This window comes from Ursus maritimus, unplaced genomic scaffold, assembly GCF_017311325.1.
Source record: "Ursus maritimus isolate PB19 unplaced genomic scaffold, ASM1731132v1 scaffold_2, whole genome shotgun sequence".
In the NCBI taxonomy this organism is placed as follows: Eukaryota; Metazoa; Chordata; class Mammalia; order Carnivora; family Ursidae; genus Ursus; species Ursus maritimus.
The window spans coordinates 6392537-6416070 of record NW_024424452.1 but is presented as its reverse complement, the minus strand read 5'-3'; the positions used below and the strand labels follow the sequence as shown (position 1 = coordinate 6416070).

The following is a 23534-nucleotide window of genomic DNA, read 5'->3' as shown; positions in this document are numbered from 1 at the left end:
CTCCCGGAGCCCGCGCCGGCCTTTCGCCTGTCCAGACCCGGCCAATAGAGCGGGGAGTACGGGACGCTCCGCTAGGCCAGGCTAGCCGCCCGCCGAACTCCCGCCTACCCTCGCTGCCCCGGGTAACCTGCAGCTGCGCGCTCCGGGTGGGGAGTTCGCGACGCCGACTGCGCATGCGTGAAGTCGGCCGCGGCGTGCGCCTACGAGAAGGTCTCTGGGAAGGAGAACCTGGTCCGCGGCGCGGTGAGGCGGACGCGGGAGTGGGAGCGACGCAGCGGGGTGACGCGGCGCCGGACTGGGGGTGACTTGGGGCGGGAGTCCGGGCTGCATTTACTGGGCCGGACTTTTTGAGTGAGGTCCTGTTTGACCTTTACTGGAGCCCGGTTCCCGGGTGGGGATAGGACGTGTCGCAGCTGGGGTCGGGACGTCTAGTGAGACGATCGAGGTTCCAGAGGACCGTGTGGAGGGGGTCGGGCTGGCCAGAGGGCCCCGGGGAGCGTCTGGGGAGGGGCGGGTCCCCCAGAGAGGACAGCGGCGGCGCGTCTCTAATTCAGGGGTTATTAGCTTGGGCAGGTTAATGAACTTGGGTAGAAAGAAAATTGCATCTTTAGTTTTCTCTGTGCGGAATGAGCATTTCCTTCCGTGACTGATGGAGTAGCATTGACAGGGCCCTAAACTAAGTCGTGATTTCTTTTTCTTTCTTTTCTTTTTTTTTTTTTTAAGATTTTATTTATTTATTTCTCAGAGAGAGAGGAGAGCACCAGCAGAGAGAGCCACAGGCAGAGCAGGCAGAGGGAGAAGCAGGCTCCCCGCTGAACAAGGAGCCCGCCTGGGGACTCGATCCTAACACCCTGGGATCATGACCTGAGCTGAAGGCAGAGGCTTAACCGACTGAGCCACCCAGGCGCCCCTAAGTCGTGATTTCTAATGGGGATGAGTGTAAATGATGGTTGGAGACAGAGTATCTGTAGCTACTACAAGTTATCATTTACACTAATCACTGCTGTGACAGGATGGCAGGCTCTTGGTATTAAAGCATCAAAATAGCACATATGCTAGTATAGGAAGACTTTTTATTAAAACATTTTGATACCTATTTCGATATCATTGGGATTTTTTCTTGCAGTGCGATGCATTTCATTTAACACAGGTAAGCGCTTTATTTAATGTGGCTACTTGAAAATGTAAAATTAGACCCCAGAAGTGATTTCAAATTGATTAATAACTGAGGCTCAGGAAGGGGAATGACTTTTTAGGGGTCTTGCAGCAGTGCAGCTGAGTGCAAAGGTGAGACTGGCCAGCTGTGGAACTGGGCTGCCTGTGAACCTAGGTCTGGGTAACGTATTAGACAGCCTTTCTTGACCAGCACCCTGGTGACACTAGTACAGAGAGCCCTTAGCACTGCACGTCTGGTGAGGCCTGCCACTCTAACAGAAATATAACTTGGGGGGCACCTGGGTGGCTCAGTTGTTAAGTGTCTGCCTTCGGCTCAGGGTGTAATTCTAGGGTGCTGGGATTCAGCCCTGCATCGGGCTCCCTGCTCCACTGGGAGCCTGCTTCTTCCTCTCCCACTCCCCCTGCTTGTGTTCCCTCTCTTGCTGGCTGTCTCTCTCTGTCAAATAAACAAATAGAGTCTTGAAAAAAAAATTAATATAACTTGAGCACATACGTAATTTTACATTTTTTTAAAAGATTTTATTTATTCATTTGACAGAGAGAGAGCAAGCAACAGAGGGAGAGGGAGAAGCAGACTCCGCGCTGAAGAGGAAGCCAGATGTGGGACTCCATCCCAGGGCCCTGGGATCATGACCTGAGCCAAAGGCAGACACTTAACCAACTGAGCCACCCAGGCGTCCTCTGATTATTTTTTTATTAAAGAGTTTCAAGTGTGCAGACCAGGATCTCTAGCCTAGCACTGTCCAGTAGAAATATAATCAAAGCACATATGTGATTTAAAATTTTCAAGTAGCCACCTTAAATAAAGCTTACAAATTGTGAAAACTAATGTTAATTTTTTTTTAGTCCAGTATATCCAAAATTATCATTTTGACATGTCAAAAGATTATTGTGTATAATATACCTTCTTTTTTTGGTATAAAATGTTTGAAATGTGGTGTGTGATTTGTACTAAAAGCATATCTTCATTTAGACTAGACACATTTTTAAGTGTGACCACATGTGGCCAGTGGCTACTGTATTGAACAGCTCAACTCTAGGCCATTTGTCCACAAATTTTGCAGAAAAGGCATGCTTGAGTTAACTTCCCTGCGCAGAGGCCCAGAGTGCTGACTTTTTTTTGTTTTTGATAATACATTATAATAGCTACAATTGAAAAAATATTAATGAGATGTACTAAAAACATTTCATTTGGTCTTTACAAGCTTGTGGTGAGGTTAGGATCATCCTTATCTTGTAGCTGAAGAAATCTAGGCACAGGAAGGTCAAGGAATGGGCCTAGTCACACAGCTCTGGCCAGGCCAAACTCAGCTCTAACTTCGGTGCCCAGTCTCAGATCATGGGTTGATAGTATCACTAGCTTATGTCTGTTCAGCGCTGACTGTGGCAGCACTGTGCTGCATACCATGTATCGGAGGCCTCATTCGATCATTGCTCCAGTGCTGTGTGGGCAATAGTTCCAGTTAACCCCAGTTCACAGGGCAGGAGACTGAGACCAGAGCGGCGAGGGCCCAGGGACTCGTGGATGGTTGTTTGGCGAAACTGAAATCTGAACCTAGGCATTCTAATCTCAGTGCTCGTGCTTGTGACCGCTTCTCTGTCTTCTTTTTGCCTTTTGTGACTACAGACCCCAGTAATTTCCATTATGTTTTTGACCTGTGCCAGGCCCTGGAGGAGAAAGTCAGAGATGGACCTTGCGAGATTGGCCCGGCTCTTCTCTGGACTCCGCCCCATGGGACTGTCCACCCTCCAGCACTTTGACCCTCTTGGAGCCAAATGGGCAGGAGGCAGGGAGGGGCCTGCATGGCTACGGGCTGCGGGGCTGACTCGAGCCTGCAGCAGCTCCTCGTCACAGCCGCCTCTGGGCCAGGGGAACCAGGAGAACACGAGCAGCCTCAGCTCTGACCTGAGCCAGCCTAGCCCCACGGCCGCTCAGGAGGAAGAGGAAGAGAGCTTTGGGACCCTCTCCAACAAGTACTCCTCGAGGAGAATGTTCCGAAAATCGACAGCCCAGTTGTATAATCTACGGCTCAGGGAACAGAGTGCTGAAGACGAGGAAAGGGAGCTGGAGCCAAAGTCATGGCAGGGCCGGAGAAACACGCCTTACTGGTACTTCTTTCAGTGCAAACGCCTGATCAAAGAAGGGAAGGTGAGGGAACCTTTGGATTCTGTTGCTCCTAGTTCGACTTCCCCAGAAGCCCAGTATTTTGGGGGGGGCCACCTTACCTTCCTGATCTCTAAATATTTGGATGCTCAGGGCTCTTCTGTTTTCACTCACCCTGGGTGCTGCACCGGGCAATCCAACAGCCCCCTGGCTTTTGCTCCCCCCCCCCCATTGCAGTTCTCATGTTTGTATCTCCAGCCCAGCCATCCCAACTCCAGCTACCTCACCAGCTCCCTTACGCTCATGCACACGGGCCTGAAAGTTTGGTTCTCAGCCTTGTTTTCCCTGCAGTGTCTTCATCTCACTAAATGGCGATCCCATTGTTCTATCCGCCCAGGCCGGAAGCCTTTGGGCTGTCCCTAACTCTTCTCCTTCTCTCACCAGCTGGAGCTTCAAAATGTTGCCAGTCCTCACACTTCTCGCAGCGCTACCCCTGAAAGCCCAGGCCTTGCCTTATCCTAACCCCCTCAGCTATCATGACACCTGTCCTTGGGCTCCCTGCCACTGTCACCACTTCCTTCTCCCACGTCTGTGCGCAGCAGAGAGCCACCCTGTTAAAGTCCCACGTCTGCACGCAGCAGAGAGCCACCCCGTTAAAGTCCCACGTCTGCACGCAGCAGAGAGCCACCCCGTTAAAGCAGATCATGTTACTCTTCCTTCCAGGACTCTCAATGTGTTCGATGACACTGATGTGCATTTTCTTAGGTGTTGATAAGGACATTGCATTTATGTTCAAAAATCTCTTAGAGGTGTGTGTTGAAGATTTGGGGAATGAAATGATGTAATGTCTGGAAATGTGCTTTAAAAAATTCATTTTGGGGGCACCTGGGGGTGCTCAGTTGGTGAAGTGTCCAACTCTTGATCTCAGCTCAGGTCTTGATCTCAGGGTCATGAGTTCAAGCCCCACATTGGGCTCCTGTTGGGGTGTGGAGCCTATGTAAAAAAAAAAAAAAAAAAAAAAAATCAGTTTGGAGCAGGAGTACAGGGTATGGATGAACAAGATTGGCCAAATTTGGTAACCATTGTGGTTATAGTATTCTCTTTACTTTTGTGTATGTTTGAACTGTTCCATAATGAAAAGTTGAGAAATAAAGAGAAGCCAAAGCCCTCACAATAGCTTATGAAACCGCAGGGTCTGCCTTCCACCCCCTCTTACCTCTCTCCTCTTATCTCCCCCTCCCTCACGGTGCTGCAGCCATCCCAGCCTTCTCACTGCTCCTCCACCTCCAACTTCCAGGCATACCCTGCCTCAGGGCCTTTGCACTGGCTCTTTTCTCAGACAGTGTTGTTCCTTCCCTTATCTCCTTCAGACCATTATTCTGTCCCCTTCTGGGTGAGGCCCTGCTTGGCTGTCATATCTTAAACTGAATCTCCCATCCCCTTCTGCTTTATTTTTGTTTTAAAACCTATCACCGTTTGACACAGTATATATTCTTAGTTATCTCACTTGGCTTCTGTCTTTCTGCACTGGAAGATGTGTTCCATGAAGGAGCTCCCTCTTGTTCACAGCTGTATCCCCGGCAAACAGACCTTGCCTGGTACATAGCAGGATTCGGTCATTACTGGTTGAACCACTATTAAGTTGTGAGGGAGTGAACCGAGGACTTAAAAGGGGATGGTGTAAGGAGTAGGGACGGGGTAGAGACGACTGTGGGCCAAGGGGATTTGCAGCCAGAGGAGGCTGGTCACGCAGGGCTGCTGCCTCGCGCCGTTGCAGGAGGCTGCTGCTGTGAATGGCCCCCTGGGATCGTGCAGCACAGTGGCCCTGAGTGTGTTCACCAACCTTTGCAGAACCTGGTCTCCCATCCTGCTTAGACCCAGGGGGCTGGTGCTACAGATGGGGTCACCCAGGAAGCAAGGGCAGGACAGATCCCAGGATTTGCAGAATTAACATTTTCTGAGGGCTTACTGAGGACCGGGCCCTAGCTCTACTGTAGGCCCACAAAGAGGCAAAGACATGGATGGCCCTGCTTTCAAGGAGTTCATTCTCTGGCTGGAGGGAAGGCAGCCGCGGCAGGGGAGCCAAGAGCCTTCATAGGTGGTAGGGGTTTAGCGGGCTTTTCTTCCTGGCCGCCACGAAGCTCCCTTGCTGCAGAGGGCTGGTGGCAGAGGCCCAGGGCAGCTGTGTGGCTCCTGGGCAGGCCCAGGAGGGTCCCTTAGTCTCAGTCTCCCTCCTTCTGCTGAGGGTCTCTGAGGCCACCTGAGCCCCCTCCCGTGTTCCCTCCCTCCCAGCTGGCCGAGGCCCTGGACCTGTTTGAGCGGCAGATGCTGAAGGAGGAGCGACTCCAGCCCCTCGAGTGCAACTACACGGTTCTGATCGGGGGCTGCGGGCGAGCCGGATACCTGAAGAAGGCCTTCCGGCTCTACAATGATGTGAGTGGGGGGCCCAAGGCTGGGGGGTGGGGGGGCGGGTACGGCGGTGAGGCTCCAGAGGGCATGGGCTTTAGAGGCAGAGAGAGCCAGGCACGCGTGGTGGGATGTCACCTGCGGTGCATTACCGGGCCAGACTAGCTTCCGGCCTCCGTTTCATCCTCTGTAAAGTGGAGGTGATCTTGGATGATTACATGAGATGCGCTGGAAGGTCCTTCAGCGCCTGCCTTGAGCTACGGCAGGCCCCACACGCTGCCTTCCTTCTCCACTGCTGCCCCCGGTGTGTTCACGTCCTCTTACCCCTCCTCCCCACACTGGACACACGTGCGCACTTGGCTTCCGAAGCTGGTCGTCTGAAAAGGGGCTTTTATTCCTCTTGGAAGATGGTTTTGCTTTATATTCATCCACTTCTTGTGTTGTATTTATTGTTCTCAGAGCCAGGAAGCTATGTCCTTTGTGAGTCGGGAGGGAGCTTTGCCTAAGAGGATGGTAGGCTCTGGTAGGAGTGACCCCATCCTCTCCCGCCACCAGAGCTGGGCTCATCCTTTATCCCAGCAAGACTTAACTGTCATTTGGGACGTGCCTACTCGAGGCCTGATCGTCTCTGGCTGGAAGCAAGGGGAGGAATTGTGGTTGCAAACGATAACATGACGTATCCTCTAACAGATCTAATGAAATACCCTGGGGGAGAACGACGGGCGGCTTCTCTGACCGTCCGAAAAGCGCTCAGGTGCTAAGTGAGGGGCGGCTCTGCCAGGGGGTGTTTATAGTGGTTCTTGGTTCACAGTGCAGTAGCAGAACTTTCTCACATTTGCAGGATCCTTCAGTGACTTACTACATGTCACCTCAGAGAAGCGCAGTTCCCTCTTTCTTACCTTAAGTTACTCTCTATCAATTTGCTGCTTTTTTTTTTCCAGTAAACTTTTTATTTTGGAATAATTTCGGATTTACAGAAAAGCTGCAAAGACAGGAAAGAAAGTTCCCAAATACCTGTCACCCAGCTAATCCCCATATTAGCATCTCCCGTAGCGAAGGTGCATTTCTCAAAACTAAGAAACCACCACTGGGACGTTACTGTGGACTGAACTCCAGATTTTACTTGGATTTCACCACTTTTTTCCACCGAGATCCTCTTTTTATTCCTGTATCCAGTCTGGATTCTCCATTTTGTGATGTTTTTTTGAGTTTCTTTTTTTTCCCCATGACATTGACAGATTTAGGGAGTACTGGTCAGGGATTTTGTAGAATGTCTTTCCATTTGTACTTTCCTTTTTTTTCAAATAAAGATTTTATTTATCTATTTGTCAGAGAGAGAGAGTGGGAGAGAGCGTGCGCGAGACGGGGCGGGCAGAGGGAGAAGCAGACTCCCCATTGAGCAGAGGCTTAACCGACGGGTCCCACCATTTGTACTTTGTTGTGACGAGGCTGGGGTTATGGGCTCGGGGAAAGGCTGTCACAGAGGCGAAGTGCCCTTTTCCTGTCAGGGGACTTACCAGAGAGGACATGTACCTTGGTCACTTGGCGAAAGTAGTGTTTTTCAGTTTTCTTCACCTGTACTATTTTTCCTTTTCCGCTTTCTGTGCGTGTCCTTTGCAGCCCTTATTACTGTTGTTGGTTACTTACTTGTCTGCTATGCGTCCTCCTGTGTGGAGCAGAAGCTCGATGAACACAGGCTGTGTCTGTCCTGGTAACCACTGGTGGCCAGTGCCTGGCTTGTAGTAAGTCCTCAGGACACATGTGTCGTGTATGTGAGTACGCACACAGTGTACATCAGCTTCAGAGTCGGACTCGCCATCCTCATTTTTCAGATGAGGAAGCAGAGGCCCAGAGAGATGAAGGGCCACGTCCAAGGTCACCCTGCTTGAGCACGTTGGAGCTGGGATTTGAGCCCCAAACAGCCTGACTCTGAGAACAAGTCTCTTTACACTCCTCTGCGAGCAGCTTGTCACCTGTGCTCAGTCAGATGGCCCTTCTCTGGGAAAGAGCACTTGGCTTTACCAGGAGCTTCTCAAATTCCAGCTTGCTCAGTCATCTGGTGGGCTTGCTAAGCAGAGTGGCAGCCTCACCCCAGGGGGGGTCTGTGGGGTGGGGGTAGGGAGAGGGGCTCCTGAGATGTGCTGTAGGGACGTGCTCCCGGTCTGGGGGCCACTCTCCTAGGTGACCCTTGCAGCAGCTTCTCAAGGTGACGGTATCATCCAGATTCTTCCAGCAAGGAGCTAACTTTAACTTGCCCATGACCCTTCAGTTAGTAAACGCTGGAGCTGGGGTTTGATTGTCCCCTCCTGCCTTTTCCCAGACCAGATCCACTGCATGGGTCTTAACAGGGTGACCTGGGAGCGTCAGGAGGCTCCTGCTAAAGGCATCTCAGACCCAGAGTGGGCTGACGGCCATGGGAGGATGACTTTCTGCTTGGTGCATCTGGAGTGCACGGTCCGTTTTCAGAAGCCCCCTGGCCGAGTCCGGCTTTTGGAGGAGGAAACTCTGACGTGTCGCTCAGCTCCGCCTTAGCACAGGCCCTGCAAGCCTGTTTACTTCAGGAGCAGGGCCCTCGAGCTTTCCCTCAGGGCGGCTGTCATCTGTCCCCAGCTGACCCGAGAGCCACCTCCAGGTTTCTTCCCATATCCACAGATGAAAAAGCGGGACCTGGAGCCCTCAGACGCCACGTATACGGCCCTGTTCAACGTCTGCGCTGAGTCCCCCTGGAAGGACTCTGCTCTGCAGAGCGCCCTGAAGCTCCGGCAGCAGCTCCAGGCCAGAAGCTTCCAGCTCAACTTGAAGACGTACCATGCGCTGCTGAAGATGGCTGCCGTGTGCGCAGACCTCAGGCTGTGCCTCGACGTGTTCAAGGTGAGGATGCCCCTTCTTTCCTTGTCCCCCACTCGGGGCCAGTCCCATGTGGCAGATGTGAGGCTGTGGCTCTCTGTGTCGCTCACGGGAGGGTTCAGGGGCCGCCGAGGAGTCGGGCTCGGGTTCACCAACTCTCTGAGGCCACGACCCTAGGAGGGCGGTGGGTTGTGTGCCGGCTGTGCTGTGACTCCTTGTGGGGCTCCTGGGTGCCACAGCGAGGGCGGGGCTTCACAGCGCCGAGGATGAATGCGTGCTCCGGGGAAGGCCTCTACTTAGAGCAGTGGGGACAAAAAGAGGTGCTGGGGTCGAGGGAAGCAGGTGAGCGGAGGCCTGGGAGTGCCGAGCAGGGGCCTGTCGTCATCAGGGCTTTGGCCCATAGCCTCTTTTTTCTTTTTTCGGAAAGTGTGCTGCATGCTGGAGCTTGGAGCCCATGCGGAGCTTGAACTCTCGACTCTGAGATCAAGACCAAATGAGCCACCCGGGTGCCCCCTGTAGCCTCTTTTATCCCTCAGCTGTAAGGAGGGCTTTTATTCCCCGTTCCAGAGAAGGAGGCAGTGAGGGGGTTTAGGCGGGAAGAGCACAAGCGGGGTGGTGGTTCTGCCCTCTCAGGTTGGGAAGGGAGATAGACATTGGTTAACACCTAAGGGAAGGCTCTAGGTCCACGACCAAACCTCGGCACACCCTTGGCAGCCTCGTCTTCCCCTAGGCCTATGGGCACTCTTGCTCTCTCCTCTTAGGTTCAGTCTCGCTTTTTCCATCACTGACTGACGCTTTTCCTCACTGCACTTTGTGAAGTCCCACCTGCCCCTCCACAGGAGACACGACCTGACGGTCTGTCCAGGCACCACGTGGGCAGAGCAGCCTTTGACCAGACCCTGGGTTGGCTGCCTTGAGCTGGCCTGCCCTGTGGAAGAGGCAGGATCGTGGAGTCTCAAGCCTGGAGACCTCATCGAGAGTTGCGATTCCCTCCGAAGGGTGCTATGTGAGAGGCAGGTAGTTGAAGCTTCCAGAAGAGGGCAGCATGGCTGATAGGCCTCTGTCTGACCTGTCCAGAGATGCCTTTGATATTTTATGCAGATCACTCTGGCCGGTGGGAGAGAGGGACCAGTTAAGAGACAGCTGTGATTGTCCAGGAAGAGGGAGCAAAAACTAAAACCTCACTGAGAGGGGTGCCTGAGCGGCTCAGTCGATTAAGCATCTGCCTTCGGCTCAGGTCATGATCTCAGGGTCCTGGGATTGAGCTCCGCATCAGGCTCCCTGCTCGGCGGGGAGTCTGCTTTTCCCTCTTCCTCCCCCCCTGCTCATTCTCTCTCTCAAGTAAATAAATAAAATCTTAAAAAATAAAACCTCACTGAGGTGGAAGGGTTGGCGACGGAGGTGGGGATGGGAGAGCAGCAGTGGTGGGGTAGGGTGGGAACAGCCATGCTTACAAGAGGGACAGAGGAAGACAGGCTCGAGGAGGAGCCCCTCAGGGGCCGAGAGGTGGAAGAACGTTTCAAGAAGGCCGTGGCCAACCCTGACAGGCCTGAGGGAGGCCAAGGGTAGCCAGCACCACAAGCACATACTGCGGGTAGGCACCACACTCTGTTGTGGGGTTGTTCCAGACACCCTCTAAGGCAAGTCCTGCCTGCGACCCCGCTCTGCGGACGAGGAGGCTGGGACCGGGGAGCTTCCTGCCTTGCCCACACTCACAGGTGGCCAGGGGCCAAGCTGGGACTTGAAGCCAGCTCTCTGCAGTTCCAGGGCCTCAAGCACAGGGGCTAAAAGTGGCTGCTGGCGTGGTCTTTGCAGAGGGGCTACCCAAAAGTGATCGTGTCAGCCAGGCAGCCTGGAAGGAGAGGAGGAGGGCGTGCAGGCCGCGGTTGGGCAGCTCTGCTCAGGAGCTGGTTCCGAGCCACCCTAGAGCCAGATTCAGAACCCGCCTTCTCAAGGTGCATGGCCCGGGGCCTGCCCCAGGAGTGTCTGCCCTAAGTCAGAACCCTCGGGCACCAGCCTGGGCTCTGCCACAGGTTTTCACTGTGGCCTCCACTCCCTTCTCCAGGAAATCGTCCAGAAAGGGCATGCAGTCACGGAGGAGACCTTCAGTTACCTGCTCATGGGCTGCATCCAGGACAAGGAGACAGGTTTCCGATATGCCCTGCAGGTCTGTCCCTCCCAGCTCTGTCTTTCTGCCTCTCCCGCTGCCCCCCTTCCCCTGTGTACCTGTGTCGGACCCAAATGATGATCATGTATGCATTTGAGCCCCTGCAACTGCCCTGTGCTGGGTGTTTTTATGTTTGCAGTATCTTGGCCTTCGCAAAGCACACTGCTCCCCACTCTTTTACAGATGGCAGGGGGAGGGGGCCCTCGGAGGTGGCATGGCTGGCCCCCAAGTGAGGGCACAGCCAGCCCGCACTCTTTCACTCGCCAAGTGGCCTTCTGGACAGCTAGCTCCGATCAGCTAAGCTTATAGTCTTGCCCAGAGTGCTTGTTCAGCCCACCTCCAACAGGCCCCTGCTCAGCATGTCTGCAGGTGGGACCCAGGGGTCTGCATGTAGTCCTGAGAGATTCTCACAGACATCAGAGTTGAGACACTGATTCCACCTCAGATCCCCAGAGAGAACTTCCCCCCACCCCCAGTCCAGTGGTAGCCTTGGTACCACAGGTGGGAAGGACCCAGAGGTCACCTAGAGCCCTCCAGCTTCAAATGGGGCCACAGACCGGCAGCATCAGCCACACCTGGGGACTTGTCAGAAAAGCAGGGTCTCAGACCCACCTGGGCCTACTGTGTCCAGATCGGCATTTCAACAAGATCCCGGGTGGTTGATCCACATGGAGGCTGAGCCCCAGTGACCTGGGACAGCCCTGGACCAGATGCTTGCCTTCCCTCTGGAAGCAGTAGCTTTCTAGGGAAAATCAGCCAAGATCTAGGTCCTCCCTTTCTTTGTTATAGTTAGAAACAGTCTGTAACGCTAATAGCCGGTTTGTGTTGAGCACTTATTAAACTGCTCAAGTGAGGCACCATCAGCCCCGTTTTACAGACAAGGAAAGTGAGGATCACAGAGGTTAAGTAACTGTCCTAAGGTTCCACAGCTATTAAGCAGAGCTGGGATTTGAACTGAGGTCCATCTGACTCCTAGAGCCCGAATCCCTGCTAAACCTCAGTTCTGTCAGCGTTTCCCCATGGAGGTGCCTGCTGAGACCCTTGCCCCCCTTAAGACCCTCTCTGGTGCACAGCAGACCTCTTGCAGGCTGTACCCACCTGGGCCTGACCGGCCCCTGCCTTGTCTGCACACTTATCCCTGACGAGGACAGGAAGTCGGATGTAAGCTCTCGTCCCACTGAATGTGGCCGCCCTTTGAGCCCACAGACAGAGAATCCAGTATGACCAGTGAGCCCCGTGTGGCATCTCACAGCATCTTAGAAGCAGCGTGGTCTGGGTGTCAGAGTGACCCAGACGTGATCAGAGGGGTCCTTTGTGGAGAACACACTGAGTGTGCTAGGCGCTGTGCTGTGGGATGAAGATGATCTCATCTCAAGAGGAAACAGGGCTGCCTGAGCGCCCAGCTTGGGAGGCACTCTTCCTGGCTGAGCGCCCTTCCACCGTGCCTGCCTGTGCTCTCATACTTCCTGGAGGCTGCATGAGGCAGAGCACATGGTGGGCACTCAGGAAGTGCCGCTAAATTCAGTTCTTGAGTCAGCCTAGACTCTTCCAGGACTTAGCCTCTGTGATGCCCCCCCATCCATGAAGTACAGAGAAGGTGGGCAGAGACCCAGGGCAAACTCTGTTCCCAGGACAGGGGCCCTGGGAGAGAGCAGAGAGATGAAAGTGGGAGAAAGTTTTGGGGTGAGCTAGAGAGAGGAAAAGAGTAGCGCCCCCATGAAGTGTCTCGGACAGTCCTCAGATTCTTAGGATTCTTAGTTGTCTAGAGCCCGGTGTCGGGTTAGATGCTCTCCACTCCTTCCTGTGCCCCTTGCACTTGCCCAGTGGTTGTTGACTGCCCATGTCTGCTCTGCTGAAGGCTCTTCTGAGAAGGAGCACGGAGCCAAGCTTGTCTCCTGGCAGGTGTGGAGGCAGATGCTGAGCCTGGGGCTCCGGCCGAGTCAGCATGGCTACAACCTACTCCTAGGGGCAGCTCGAGACTGCGGCTTGGGGGACCCAGAAGTGGCCTCAGCACTGCTCCTGAGGCCTGTGGAGGAGATGGTCATGCGCCAGCCCCTGGCACGTGGGTTTCGGGCAAGGAGGAGAGCCCAGGCCCAGGTGGGTGATGGCATGTCAGTCAGGCTGCATGTGGAGGCCCTGGAGAGGCAGCTATTTCTGGAACCTTCTCAGGTGCTTGAGGGTCTTCCGGAGCCTAGTGAAGCCAGAGCCCCCAGCAAGGCCCAGCCTGAGGTGGAAACTAAGATGGAGCCTGACCACATGGTGGCCCTCACTTCCTTGGCCCCAGAACCTTCTCCCTGGGGGCTGGAGGTCAACTTCCTGACTTTGGGAGCCGTCCCCCCAGCTGTGGTCTCGTTTGGGACTGTGACCACCCCAGCTGACAGGCTGGCCTTGATGGGGGGCCTGGAGGGCTTCTTGGGCAAGATGGCAGAGCATGGGCTCCAGCCCAACATCAAAACCCTCACGCTGTTGGCTGAGGTGGTGGAGCCCGGGAGTCCCGCGGAGTCCTCGCTGCTGACTGTCCTGGACACGTACCAGGTGGAAGCTGACGTGACGTTCTTCAACACACTGATGAGGAAGAAGAGCAAGCTTGGCGATCTGGAGGGGGCGAAGGTGAGGGGCTTGGAGGCAGGCCCCAGGTTCAAGGCTGGGGCCCCTCCTTCTGGTTCCCTCCTCTGACCTTCCGACTGCAGGACCTGGCTCCCCTGCAGGGGGCGTCACCCATTCCCGCAGTAGGTGGGCAGACCGACTAGAGCCTATGCTCTGGGCCTGGGCTTGGGCAGAGCTGACAGTTGAGGGCTAAACCGGCCAGCCACGCTGCTCGTCCCCACTGAGGAGCTCCCAGGTGGGTGCAGGCAGACACCAGACACACCCTCACACTGCCCAAGGAGCACAAGGCAGACAGGGCCATGGGACAGGTGGCCTAAGAACCTGGTGGCTCCTGAGGGTCCCTACCCTTCGGCCACACCCCCTGACACACACACACTGATACAGCTGTCTGTGTTAGATGCCGGAGAGCTTCCCATCCATTCCTCTCTTCACTGACCACACCACAAGGCTCTGCCAGTACGAGGCTTTCCCCCATTTCACAGAGGGGGCACCGGAGCCCTCGTGCGATTTTGCCCACGTGTCTGTGTGATGCCTCTTTCGTCAGAGCGCTGACCTGGGCTCTTGTGGGCATCAAAGGTGACAGAGACACAGCCTCTGCCTTCAGGCCCACAGTGCAGAGCATGCCTTCCTCTAGACAAGCCGAACACGACAGAGCCCCTCCCTGAGCCCGCCAGGCTGCGAGGGCAGCAGCGTCTTGCCCTCCAGCTCTCCCAGCCTCAGCTTTACTTCCCACACTTGTTGGCGTTGTCTCCTGCCCTGGACTGTGGGACCAGGGGCCTGGGAGACTACAGGTGCTCAGTTGACATTGAAGGCCCGGGTGCTGGGATGGATGGCCAACAGAGGAGCAGAGAGGCACAGGAATACGAAGGGCTTTGGGGAGGGGGGTGGCATGTTGGAGACGGGCTGGAAGGCAGGGTGTCCTCACAGAGCGGCTGAACTCCAGGGAGCTGGGTGCTTGTGAGCCGGGCTGAGACTCACATCCAGTGTGGTTACAGAAGGTGCTGTGAGGCCTCTGAGCAGAGCTGTGCCCCTGAGATCTCCAACCAGCCATAGGCTTCAGCTGAGAAGGTTCCTGCCAGGCCTGGCGGGTTACAGCTTACGGTAGTGTTGTCTCTGTCCCCACAGGCGCTGCTGCCCATCCTGGCAAAGAGGGGCATCATCCCCAACCTGCGGACCTTCTGCAACCTGGCCATCGGGTGCCACAGGCCCAGGGACGGTCTGCAGCTGCTTGCAGACATGAAGGTGAGTGGGTCCGGGCCTGGAGGGGACCCGTGGTGCTAACTTGGGGTGCTCAGGAAGAAAGCCTGGCCCTCCTGAACCCCCAGGCCTCTGCACCCGGACAGCATAAACAGTGCATGGGGCAGGGAGAGTGGGGTCGCTCTAGCTTGAGAGAAAGTGGATCCTGGTGAGTTGCTGCAGGAACTGGCATTGAAAGCAGGGGGCGTTAGAGTCTTGAAGATGGTTGCAGTGGGGAGAGGTGGGGGGGTGTGGGAACAGGTGTTGGCCCCAACTCTGGAGAGATGGGAGGCATGACTAGAGCAGGAATGTATCAGAATTCTGGGGGCAGGGGTTGCAGTAAACCCATAGCCAAGAGCCTGTACGTGGTTTGTTGCCTGAGTCCATTGATCTCTGAGCAAGTTCTTCAGGCCGGGGAAGGTAGCGTCCCCAGGGCTGGGTGGGATGGACCTACATGCGGGGCACGTGTGCTTTCCTTTTGGAGCGGGGCGTACAGCCTGTTGTTGCAGGTTCGGACCGTCTTGCTCTGGTGGCTGGTCTGTAGAGCAGGCCCGAATGGCCTGACACGCACAGTGAGCTGCTTTGTCCCAACGGCTGCTGTCACCTTGCTGATCCTATGTCTGTGATGTTCCAGAAATCCCAGATGACACCCAACACCCACATCTACAGCACCCTCATCAACGCGGCCCTCAAGAAGCTGGACTACACCTATCTCATTGACATCCTGAAGGACATGAGGCAGAACAGAGTCCCGGTGAATGAGGTGGTCATCCGCCAGCTGGAGTTTGCAGCCCAGTACCCGCCCTCCTTTGATCGGGTGTGTGTGCCAACCTCTCACTTGCCTGTCCTCTCTCTCTCTCTCTTTTTTTTTTTTTAAAGATTTTATTTATTTGACATACAGCCAGCAAGAGAGGGAACACAAGCAGGGGGAGTGGGAGAGGAAGAAGCAGGCTTCTCAGAAGAGCAGGGAGCCCGAAGCGGGGCTCGACCCCATGACCCTGGCATCATGCCCTGGGCCGAAGGCAGACACTTAACGACTGTGCCACCCAGGCACCCCTTGCCTGTCCTCTCTTTAACCCCCCCCCCCGCCCCGTACCACCACCACCCCCCACCCCCCACCAGGTCTGACTTTCCAGAACTGGAATTCCCTTGCTTTGAACTGTCAGTGTGGCTTTCCTTAGGAGAAATCCCAAATTCCTTAAACCACAGCCTACTTCATCTCTGGCCGCTCTTCCTGGATTCACTGTCAGTCCCCCTGGCCTTCCATCATTTCTGTATGACACCAGCCTCTTCCCTGCCTCACGGTTTTTATATTCCTTCTGCCTTGAGTAGGCTCCCCGTGTTTCCCTGTAACTGGCTCCTCACCCTGTTGGTCTCAGCTTGAATGGCTCTCAGGGATGCCCTGCTGTGCCCCGCTGCTCCCTCCTGCCCATCACGTCCAGCCCTGTTCCTTTTCACTGTTTCACAACCTGTAATTACACCTGCACAGGTGACTGTCACCTTCACAAAGTCATAAGCCCCTGGAGCTGGAGATTGACTGCCTTGCTCACCTGGCTCCCCAGGACCTGCCCATTGTCTGATGCCCGATATAGACTGTCTAGTGAACGGGGTGGCAGCTGGGCCGTGATAGAATCTGCTTTGTATAGCAGGCTCTGGGGGTTCGGATTTAGGGCCCACAGGAGTCAGACCCCATGTTGAGTGCCTCTAGAACAGCTATGGCCTGGAGAAACACAGTCCCAGTGGGGAGGGAGGGAGATGGGCAGGGACACACCCAAGCAAGGGGTCAGGGACAGCTGTGCAGGTGCAACGCTTGAGTGCCATTTTGGTTTTGTTTTGTTTAGATTTTTTAAATTTATTTATTTGACAGAGAGAGAGACAGCCAGCAAGAGAGGGAACACAAGCAAGGGGAGTGGGAGAGGAAGAAGCAGGCTCCCAGCATAGGAGCCTGATGTGGGGCTCGATCCCGGGACCCCGGGACCATGCCCTGAGCCGAAGGCAGACGCCTAATGACTGAGCCACTCAGGCGCCCCTCGAGTGCCATTTTGAAGGCTCAGTAAGAATCCAGGAGACAGCAGTAGAGCATATGCCAGGCAGAGGGCATAACTGGGCATCTTTGAACAGTTGGCTGGTAGTCTGATTCTTCAGAGTTCGTTATGTGTTCTGGACACTCATCTTTTGTTCTTTTGCAAGTATCTTCCAGTTAGTGGGTTTGTCTCTACTCCGTGGTGTCGAGTCCTCCAGGGATCTTCTCAGGTTCAGTCCAGATACGACCACCATGGGCCTAAAGCTTACTGGATTCAGATCACATTCCTATTCCCTTAGGACAGTGACTTATTTCTGTCACTGTCAAGTTTTTGTTTTATATACTTTCAGGCTGGATCAGGTCCCCGTAGAATTGTATCTTTTGAATCCAGCTGTTTGTCATCGTGTGCTGACAGTCTTTATCTTCGATATATTTTTGATTTTTTTTTTCATATGTGTTTTTTTTCATATGTGTTTACCAGCTTTTGGCATCGGCCAGGCCCATCTTGTTTCCTCCCTTTCTTCCCGTCTCCACCGCAGCAGTGCTGAGAGGACACAGGGGAGCATTCGGTTGTGGAGGCAGAATTAGCACCCAGGGATTCTGGCTTAGGGGCCAGGGGGCCGTCTCTGGGCGTAGCACAGCAGCACACACTTTAGGGGACTCTTAGCAGCTGGGAATCTGGTTGCCCCACAGAAGCTGTGTTTCTCCAATAAGCGACTTGAGTATTGAACAGTTTTTCTGCCCTCTCCCCTTAACCACCTAGAAGCAAGAACAGCTTCCCTGAGGCCTGAGCGGGCTGCCATGGTTTGGGATTAGTTGTAGGTAGCATGCAGTGACTAATGGCTCCTCTGAACCCCGTGCTTTTCCATTTATAGTACAAAGAGAAAAACACCTACTTGGAGAAGATTGATGGCTTCCGAGCTTATTATAAGCAGTGGCTGAAGGTGATGCCAGCAGAAGAAACCCCCCACCCATGGCAGAAGTTCCGGACCAAGCACCAGGGGAACCAAGACCCCATCACGGAGGAGGATGTGGATGGAGGCCTCGTAGGCAGGTGATGGGAGGCACTGGGGGCCTCCAGCAGAACTGGGGCAAAGGGCATGGTGTTTACAGAGCTCTGCAGGAGCCCCAGGAGCCTCTCCGCCATCAGGCTTGTGCATGTGTTTGTGTGGCCTCAAGCCTGAGGAAGGGTCTGGTCCAGAGTGAGCGCTGCAGCATTTTGCAGGCATTGGTATGAGGACAAACGCTGGGCCCTGGGTGCCTGAAAAGATCCTGGCAGGTCCAAGAGCAGCCTGGCCCACTTCGGCATGCCATCTCTGGTCATCCTCGTCTGGGAGGTGGTTGTCCCCATCACTGATGAGGAAAGTAGACTTGCTCACAGTCACACAGCACCTGCAAGGTGGAGTCAGGATGGAGGTCCAGGGGTGACCAGTTCCTAGGGCCTGGCGCTCACCCACTGGGGTCCACAGACTGCTGGCTCTTGGAAAGAATATATGCAGGACCCAGAAGTTTTAAAAATTTTATTTCTACAAATCACAGCTGAGAAACACCAAAGCCTTTACATGTAGAGACCATGCTCCAACTCAGGCCGGGAGCACTGCTCTGCGAGAAGAGCTGCTCCCAGGAAAGGGGGTGGCGCGACAGGCAGAAACCCGCGAAGTCCAAAGTTCAGGGTGAAGACGGGGTCAGGACCTGAGGGCCTCAGCCGGAGCAGCCCCGGCAGCCACAGTGTGTGCACTCGATGATCCGGCCCTGCAACAGAGGACAGCTGAGACGCTGCGCTCCTGCCCCCCCACCCCGCCACGTGCAGTAAACCCGCCCCCCCCCCCAAAACAGGGGGCAACCAGACATTCACTGTCTGCAGGCCACTCCTCAGAAAGTCTTCCGTGACAGGTGCAGACAGCTGCTGCGGACAGATAAGCTACACCTGTGTGCACTTAATTTGGGCACATTCGCTGTACATACTTGCCCCCAAAAAGGAAAAAAATCTGTGACTGATTCCTGTTGTTGTGAAGTGAGCGTGACCTAACCTGCAGGGAGCTGGAGGTGGGTCTGCTCCTGCTCAGGGGGCTCAGGGCCTCTGGGCTGGGGAACTTTCTAGTCGGGGCACAGGGGCAGAGGATGTGCACTGGAATCTAAATGGAGCAGAAGAGCCTTGTCCCCTGGCCAGGTGTGCCCGGATGGCCGGCTGAGGGCCTGCCCAACAGAAGGCCCTAGAGCAATGGTTTGTGTATGTCTTCCTTTATCCTCTTTTTTGGAGGAGCAAGACCCTTACCTAAATGGACAAGATCAGATGGTGAAACTCAACTATAAATCAAAAGCAGGCTCTACTCTGGCCACAGGGCCGGGGCAGCACCCCTGACCAAATGCCACCATAGAACTGGCCGGGGGGGGGTGGGGGGGGAGTTTGCCATTCCACCACCTCTCCCTGCCCCCACCAGAAAACCAGCACCCAGGGAAGAATCTGGTGTTCTTGGGCCCTCATTCGATGTCCACCGCTCCTTGACTTTACAGATGATTCAGGGAGACAGAACTGCCCGCTTGGCCCAGAGCTCTATCAACTAGAACTGGTCCGCGGCGTCAAGGGACCGGAGATGAGGCCCCTGTGTGAAAGGTGGCCACCTGGGAGGTGGGCAGTCTGGCCTGCCCGCCCTCTGGGCCCACCATGGTCAGCCAAAGGGCCGCCACTGAAAGGCCGCCACGGCCAGCGTCCCAGGAACGGCCTCCCTCCTGCTGCAGTTCCACTTCAGAGAGGCTGACTCCGTGAGCTTAGCTACTGCAATGCTGCACTGTTCCTGAGCTGCCCAGTCAAGTTTGAGAAAAAAGTTCTGACAGAAGAAATACAACATAATACATCTGAGGAGAAGGCCTGGAGAAGAGGGTACCTGGGGTGAGCACGGGAGGGGAAGGACAGAAGTGCCTGCTGACCGGCCCATGCTCCCCTGACTCAGTCCTCCCCACCACCCTGGGGGTAGGTGTCCTTATCCCCACTCCCTATATGGGGAGGGAATTCAACAGCTTGCCCCAGGGTGCAGCTGAGTTGGCCCCCAGACCTAACACGACTGCTGCCGCACTGCCTAGCATGGACTGCTCGGGAGAGGGACTCACTCCCTGGGGCGAGGCCAGGACGACACCCTGCAAAATTGTGTTCAATCCCCGGCTGTCAACCAGGGCAGACTTCGGAACCGAAAAAGTGATCTCAGACTCGATCATCAGACATTACAGGGGTAGAGACGTTACCACTTCCAGCTTGCTTTTGGGGACCCGGCAAATGCAGTTTGTTCCAAAATTGGTGTCCCGTGTCTGAATGCAGCGCAGGCAGCATAAGTTCTCATAGCCCTGCTTTTTCCATTTTGCGATCAGATTTTTATCTGCATAGCCTTCTTTAATACAGTATTCATATAGTTCTGTCAAAAAGACGGGAAAGGGCATCAGACCATGGTATCACAAAGCTTCCCCCGCCCCGGCCCATCACTACTCTTCACTAAAAAGAACACATAGCCAACGCTGACCCCCCCCCTTTTTTTTACACCAATAAGAAAACTGACACTTGCTGAAGTTGCAAGAACAAGACCACTATCTGAAAGCTACTCAAGTTGGGTGAGGCCGAGAGAATTTAGTTCATTACCTCTGCTTATGGCTTTCCTCTTGTAAAAGAGGTCAAAAATATACCGCGTTTTTTGGTGGTGGATCCTGAAGATAGGCCACAGAGATTCCACTTTCCTCTTTCCCTCATGAGGTTCTGTTTCAGCTGGGGAGAAAAGGGTGTGTCTGTTTTCTTGTGGCAGGTAGTGTTCACTGCACAGGGTACAGTGTTTTTTTTTTTTTTTTTTAATAACTAGGGATAAAGAATAAATCCTACTTCATACCCTCTAGGTTGGCTATCATCAAAAAGACAGTCACAGGTGTTGAGGATGTGGGAAAACTGGATCATGGGCTGCTGGTGGAAATGTAACGTGGGGCAGCCTCTCTGGACAACATCCTGGCTCTTCCTCAGGAAGTTAAAGTTACCATACACCTTTTTTTTTTTTTTTTTTTAAGATTTTATTTATTTATTTGACAGAGAGAGACAGCCAGCGAGAGAGGGAACACAAGCAGGGGGAGTGGGAGAGGAAGAAGCAGGCTCCTAGCGGAGGAGCCTGATGTGGGGCTCAATCCCAGAGCACCGGAATCACGCCCTGAGCTGAAGGCAGATGCTTAACAACTGTGCCACCCAACTTTAGGCGCCCCTAAAGTTACCATACACCTTAGTGGTTCTCCTGCTGGGTATATACCCCAGAAACTGAAAACACACCTGCCCACAAAAACTCCCATATGAATGTGCAAGCACCAGTACTCACAACAGCCAAAAAGTAGAAACAATTCTGATATCCATCAGCTGATGCAGGATAAACTAAACCCACCCACACCACGGAGTGTCATTCAGCCAGAAAAAGAAATGACCTGCTACAACACAGATGAACCTTGAAAACATGATGCCAAGTGAAAGAAACTAGTCCCCCAAGCCCACCTACTAGATGACAGTCTACAGAGATAGAAAGTAGACGAGTGGTTGCCTCAGACTGGGGGAGGTGGGGGGAGGGGTGACGACCGAAGGGTGCAGGGTTTCTTCAGGAGGTAAGGGTTGCCCAACTCTGAATACACTGAACACCACTTAACACCGTATAAGGACAAATTTTACACAATAGGACTTCTATCTCAATAGAGCTGTTATTTTAAAAGAGAGAAAAAATCAGCCACGTGATTTAAACAGGACTGTTTGAGGTGGTAAGTAGTGCTGTCTCTTCCCATATGATACTCGCATTTCTGCCTGGCCCCTGGACACATCTAAGCCTGTGACTCTTAGACGCAGCTCACCCAATTAGGAACTCCCCCACTTACCTTCTCTCATCTTTTGATCCAATTCATCCAGTGTTGGTTCGATCAACTCCCAACCATCTGGGGGAGCTTTCCGGCTCCTTTTCACTTTAGGCATTTTTTTGCACTAGATAAATTTGCAAAGATCTGCGGGGCAGGGGGGGAAATTAAATGGATTGATTTCTGAACCGGAGATCCCCAAAGGGAGTGCACATTCCATTCCCTAAATCTGTAAAATGGGAATACTAGAATCTATATAAAAGACCACTGTGAAGATTTCATTGTAATTATATGGAACATGCCTGAATTAGATGTGTTTAGTAGATTTTTCCTGTTATCCTTAACATCATCTATGCGCCTGGCCCTGTACTAGATATTAGGAACATAGAAGAAACAATAAGACACAACTTCTGTTGTTGGGAAGGTGACATTCTAGCAAGGAAACAAAGTGAGAAGGTAATTCCAATACAGTGTGAGAAAGCCTATGGTTGGGAGAGCCAAGAGAATGAGGGTTTAAAAGGGAAAAAGATGGTATAGAGCCAAAGTACCCTACCGTCAGCTTGCCAAGAAGTGTAACAGACCTGTGGTCTCTTCAGTTACAGATTTAGGTTCTTGTCCAATTCTGTCAATTACTTTGTGACTTTGGAAAGGTCACCTTCCCTTTCAGATCCTCAGTCTTGTCTGTAAAACAAGAGCCGTGAATTAGGCGGATTGCAAAAAGTCTTTGAAATCCAACAAACGTATTACATAAAGCTAAGTCATATAAAGCCCATATAATAGGGGCGCCTGGGTGGCACAGCGGTTAAGCGTCTGCCTTTGGCTCAGGGCGTGATCCTGGCGTTATGGGATCGAGCCCCACATCAGGCTCTTCCGCTATGAGCCTGCTTCTTCCTCTCCCACTCCCCCTGCTTGTGTTCCCTCTCTCGCTGGCTGTCTGTCAAATAAATAAATACAATCTTAAAAAAAAAAAAAATAAAGTCCATACAATAGGCCAGTACAAATCTAAAGAAAACATTTTTCAAACCACATAGCATTTCCTAGCTGGCAAAGAGGATTCAGTTTAGTTAATCTCTTATTTTGAAGCACAGCAGACTCCTCTCTCCCAAACTCAACCAGTCCCTCCCTTCTGTGGGGGTGCCTGACAGTTTACAAAGTCCCCCATCTCCTGCATGGGCGCACACATCCCCAGGCTCCTTTTATGAATTTTCCATTAGCAACCTTACAGGTGAGGAACGAAACTTCCAGAGGTAAAGTCAGGGTCACAACAGCTGAGATGTGTAGCAGAATATGATTTTGATTGGGAGGCTCCTGACTCTCAAATCAGTGGTCTTTGCACGTGTCTCTCCTGCGCTGAAGCTAGAGATAGCCAGAATCTGGACCCTGCCCCAGCGCGCACGGCCGAGATGACAAAGATACGGGATGACCACTTTGTTATGACCCAGGGAAATTCGAAAGCCCTGGTCCATGTGTTACCCAGGAGAGGTAACAGGTAGGAGGCAACTGGATCAAGAGATGTCAGGCGGTATAAGATGTGGTAGCTCTCGGGAGAAGAAACGAGTGGAAAAGCGTTCGGAGCTAGGGAGAGAAAACCTGACGTTCGGGATTGTAGGAAAGGCTCCTAGAGACGACGGCATCTGAACTGGACTTACAAAAACAAAGAGTATTTAGACAGAAAACGTTCTCGGCAGAGAAAAGTGCGGGAGGACGGGGAGCCTTGAAGCAAGAGAACCCCCAAACCTCCCATTCTCCGGGCAGAACGAACGAGGCGCCACCTCCTCTCGGGAACTCACTCTGACCTCCCGCTCCAGAGGCCCGAACCCACCCCTGGCCAGCCGCTCCGATCGCTTCTGGGCCAGTGCAGACCTCCGATTCCTGGCCCTAGCCGTTACCAAGGTACTGGACAACACAGAAAAATGCTTACCTGAAATACCGTCACCGTCAGGCGCCACTTCTCTACCGACGGCTTCCGCTTCCCAGGTGATATCTCCAGGCTGAGGTCCTCGCGGAGCCCCTCCCCACCTCGCGCGGAGATTGCGTCATCTTAGGTGTCTGCAGTTTTGCCTGTATAGAATTTTACAGCCGCTGTTGCCTTTTGCTCTCACATCCCGCGG

The 23534-nt window shown here is 53.7% G+C and overlaps 2 protein-coding genes across 9 annotated transcripts; one reads left to right on the top strand and one right to left on the bottom strand.

Moving 5' to 3' along the window:
* Positions 1 to 128: 128 nt before the first annotated feature.
* Positions 129 to 19855, top strand: PTCD1 (pentatricopeptide repeat domain 1). Of its 7 annotated transcripts, none has more exons than XM_040634789.1 (9): positions 129 to 243; positions 2842 to 3325; positions 5573 to 5713; positions 8339 to 8557; positions 10599 to 10700; positions 12603 to 13310; positions 14433 to 14549; positions 15178 to 15360; positions 17442 to 17936. In XM_040634789.1, the coding sequence occupies exons 2-9, from the start codon at positions 2864 to 2866 to the stop codon at positions 17622 to 17624; spliced, it is 2115 nt and encodes a 704-aa protein (XP_040490723.1). In that variant the 5' UTR covers positions 129 to 243; positions 2842 to 2863; the 3' UTR covers positions 17625 to 17936. The 7 variants fall into 7 exon arrangements, with proteins under 7 accessions (XP_040490723.1, XP_040490724.1, XP_040490728.1 ...); XM_040634790.1 differs by having other exon boundaries at positions 175 to 301; XM_040634794.1 differs by having other exon boundaries at positions 191 to 210.
* On the bottom strand, positions 18072 to 23527 carry BUD31 (BUD31 homolog). 2 transcript variants are annotated; one of them, XM_040634797.1, is made up of 6 exons: positions 23345 to 23527; positions 21977 to 22104; positions 21448 to 21570; positions 20195 to 20317; positions 19807 to 19973; positions 18072 to 18318 (listed from the first exon to the last, which is right to left on the bottom strand). In XM_040634797.1, the coding sequence occupies exons 3-6, from the start codon at positions 21539 to 21541 to the stop codon at positions 18268 to 18270; spliced, it is 435 nt and encodes a 144-aa protein (XP_040490731.1). In that variant the 5' UTR covers positions 21542 to 21570; positions 21977 to 22104; positions 23345 to 23527; the 3' UTR covers positions 18072 to 18267. The 2 variants fall into 2 exon arrangements, with proteins under 2 accessions (XP_040490731.1, XP_040490732.1); XM_040634798.1 differs by having other exon boundaries at positions 22005 to 22104.
* Positions 23528 to 23534: the final 7 nt, after the last annotated feature.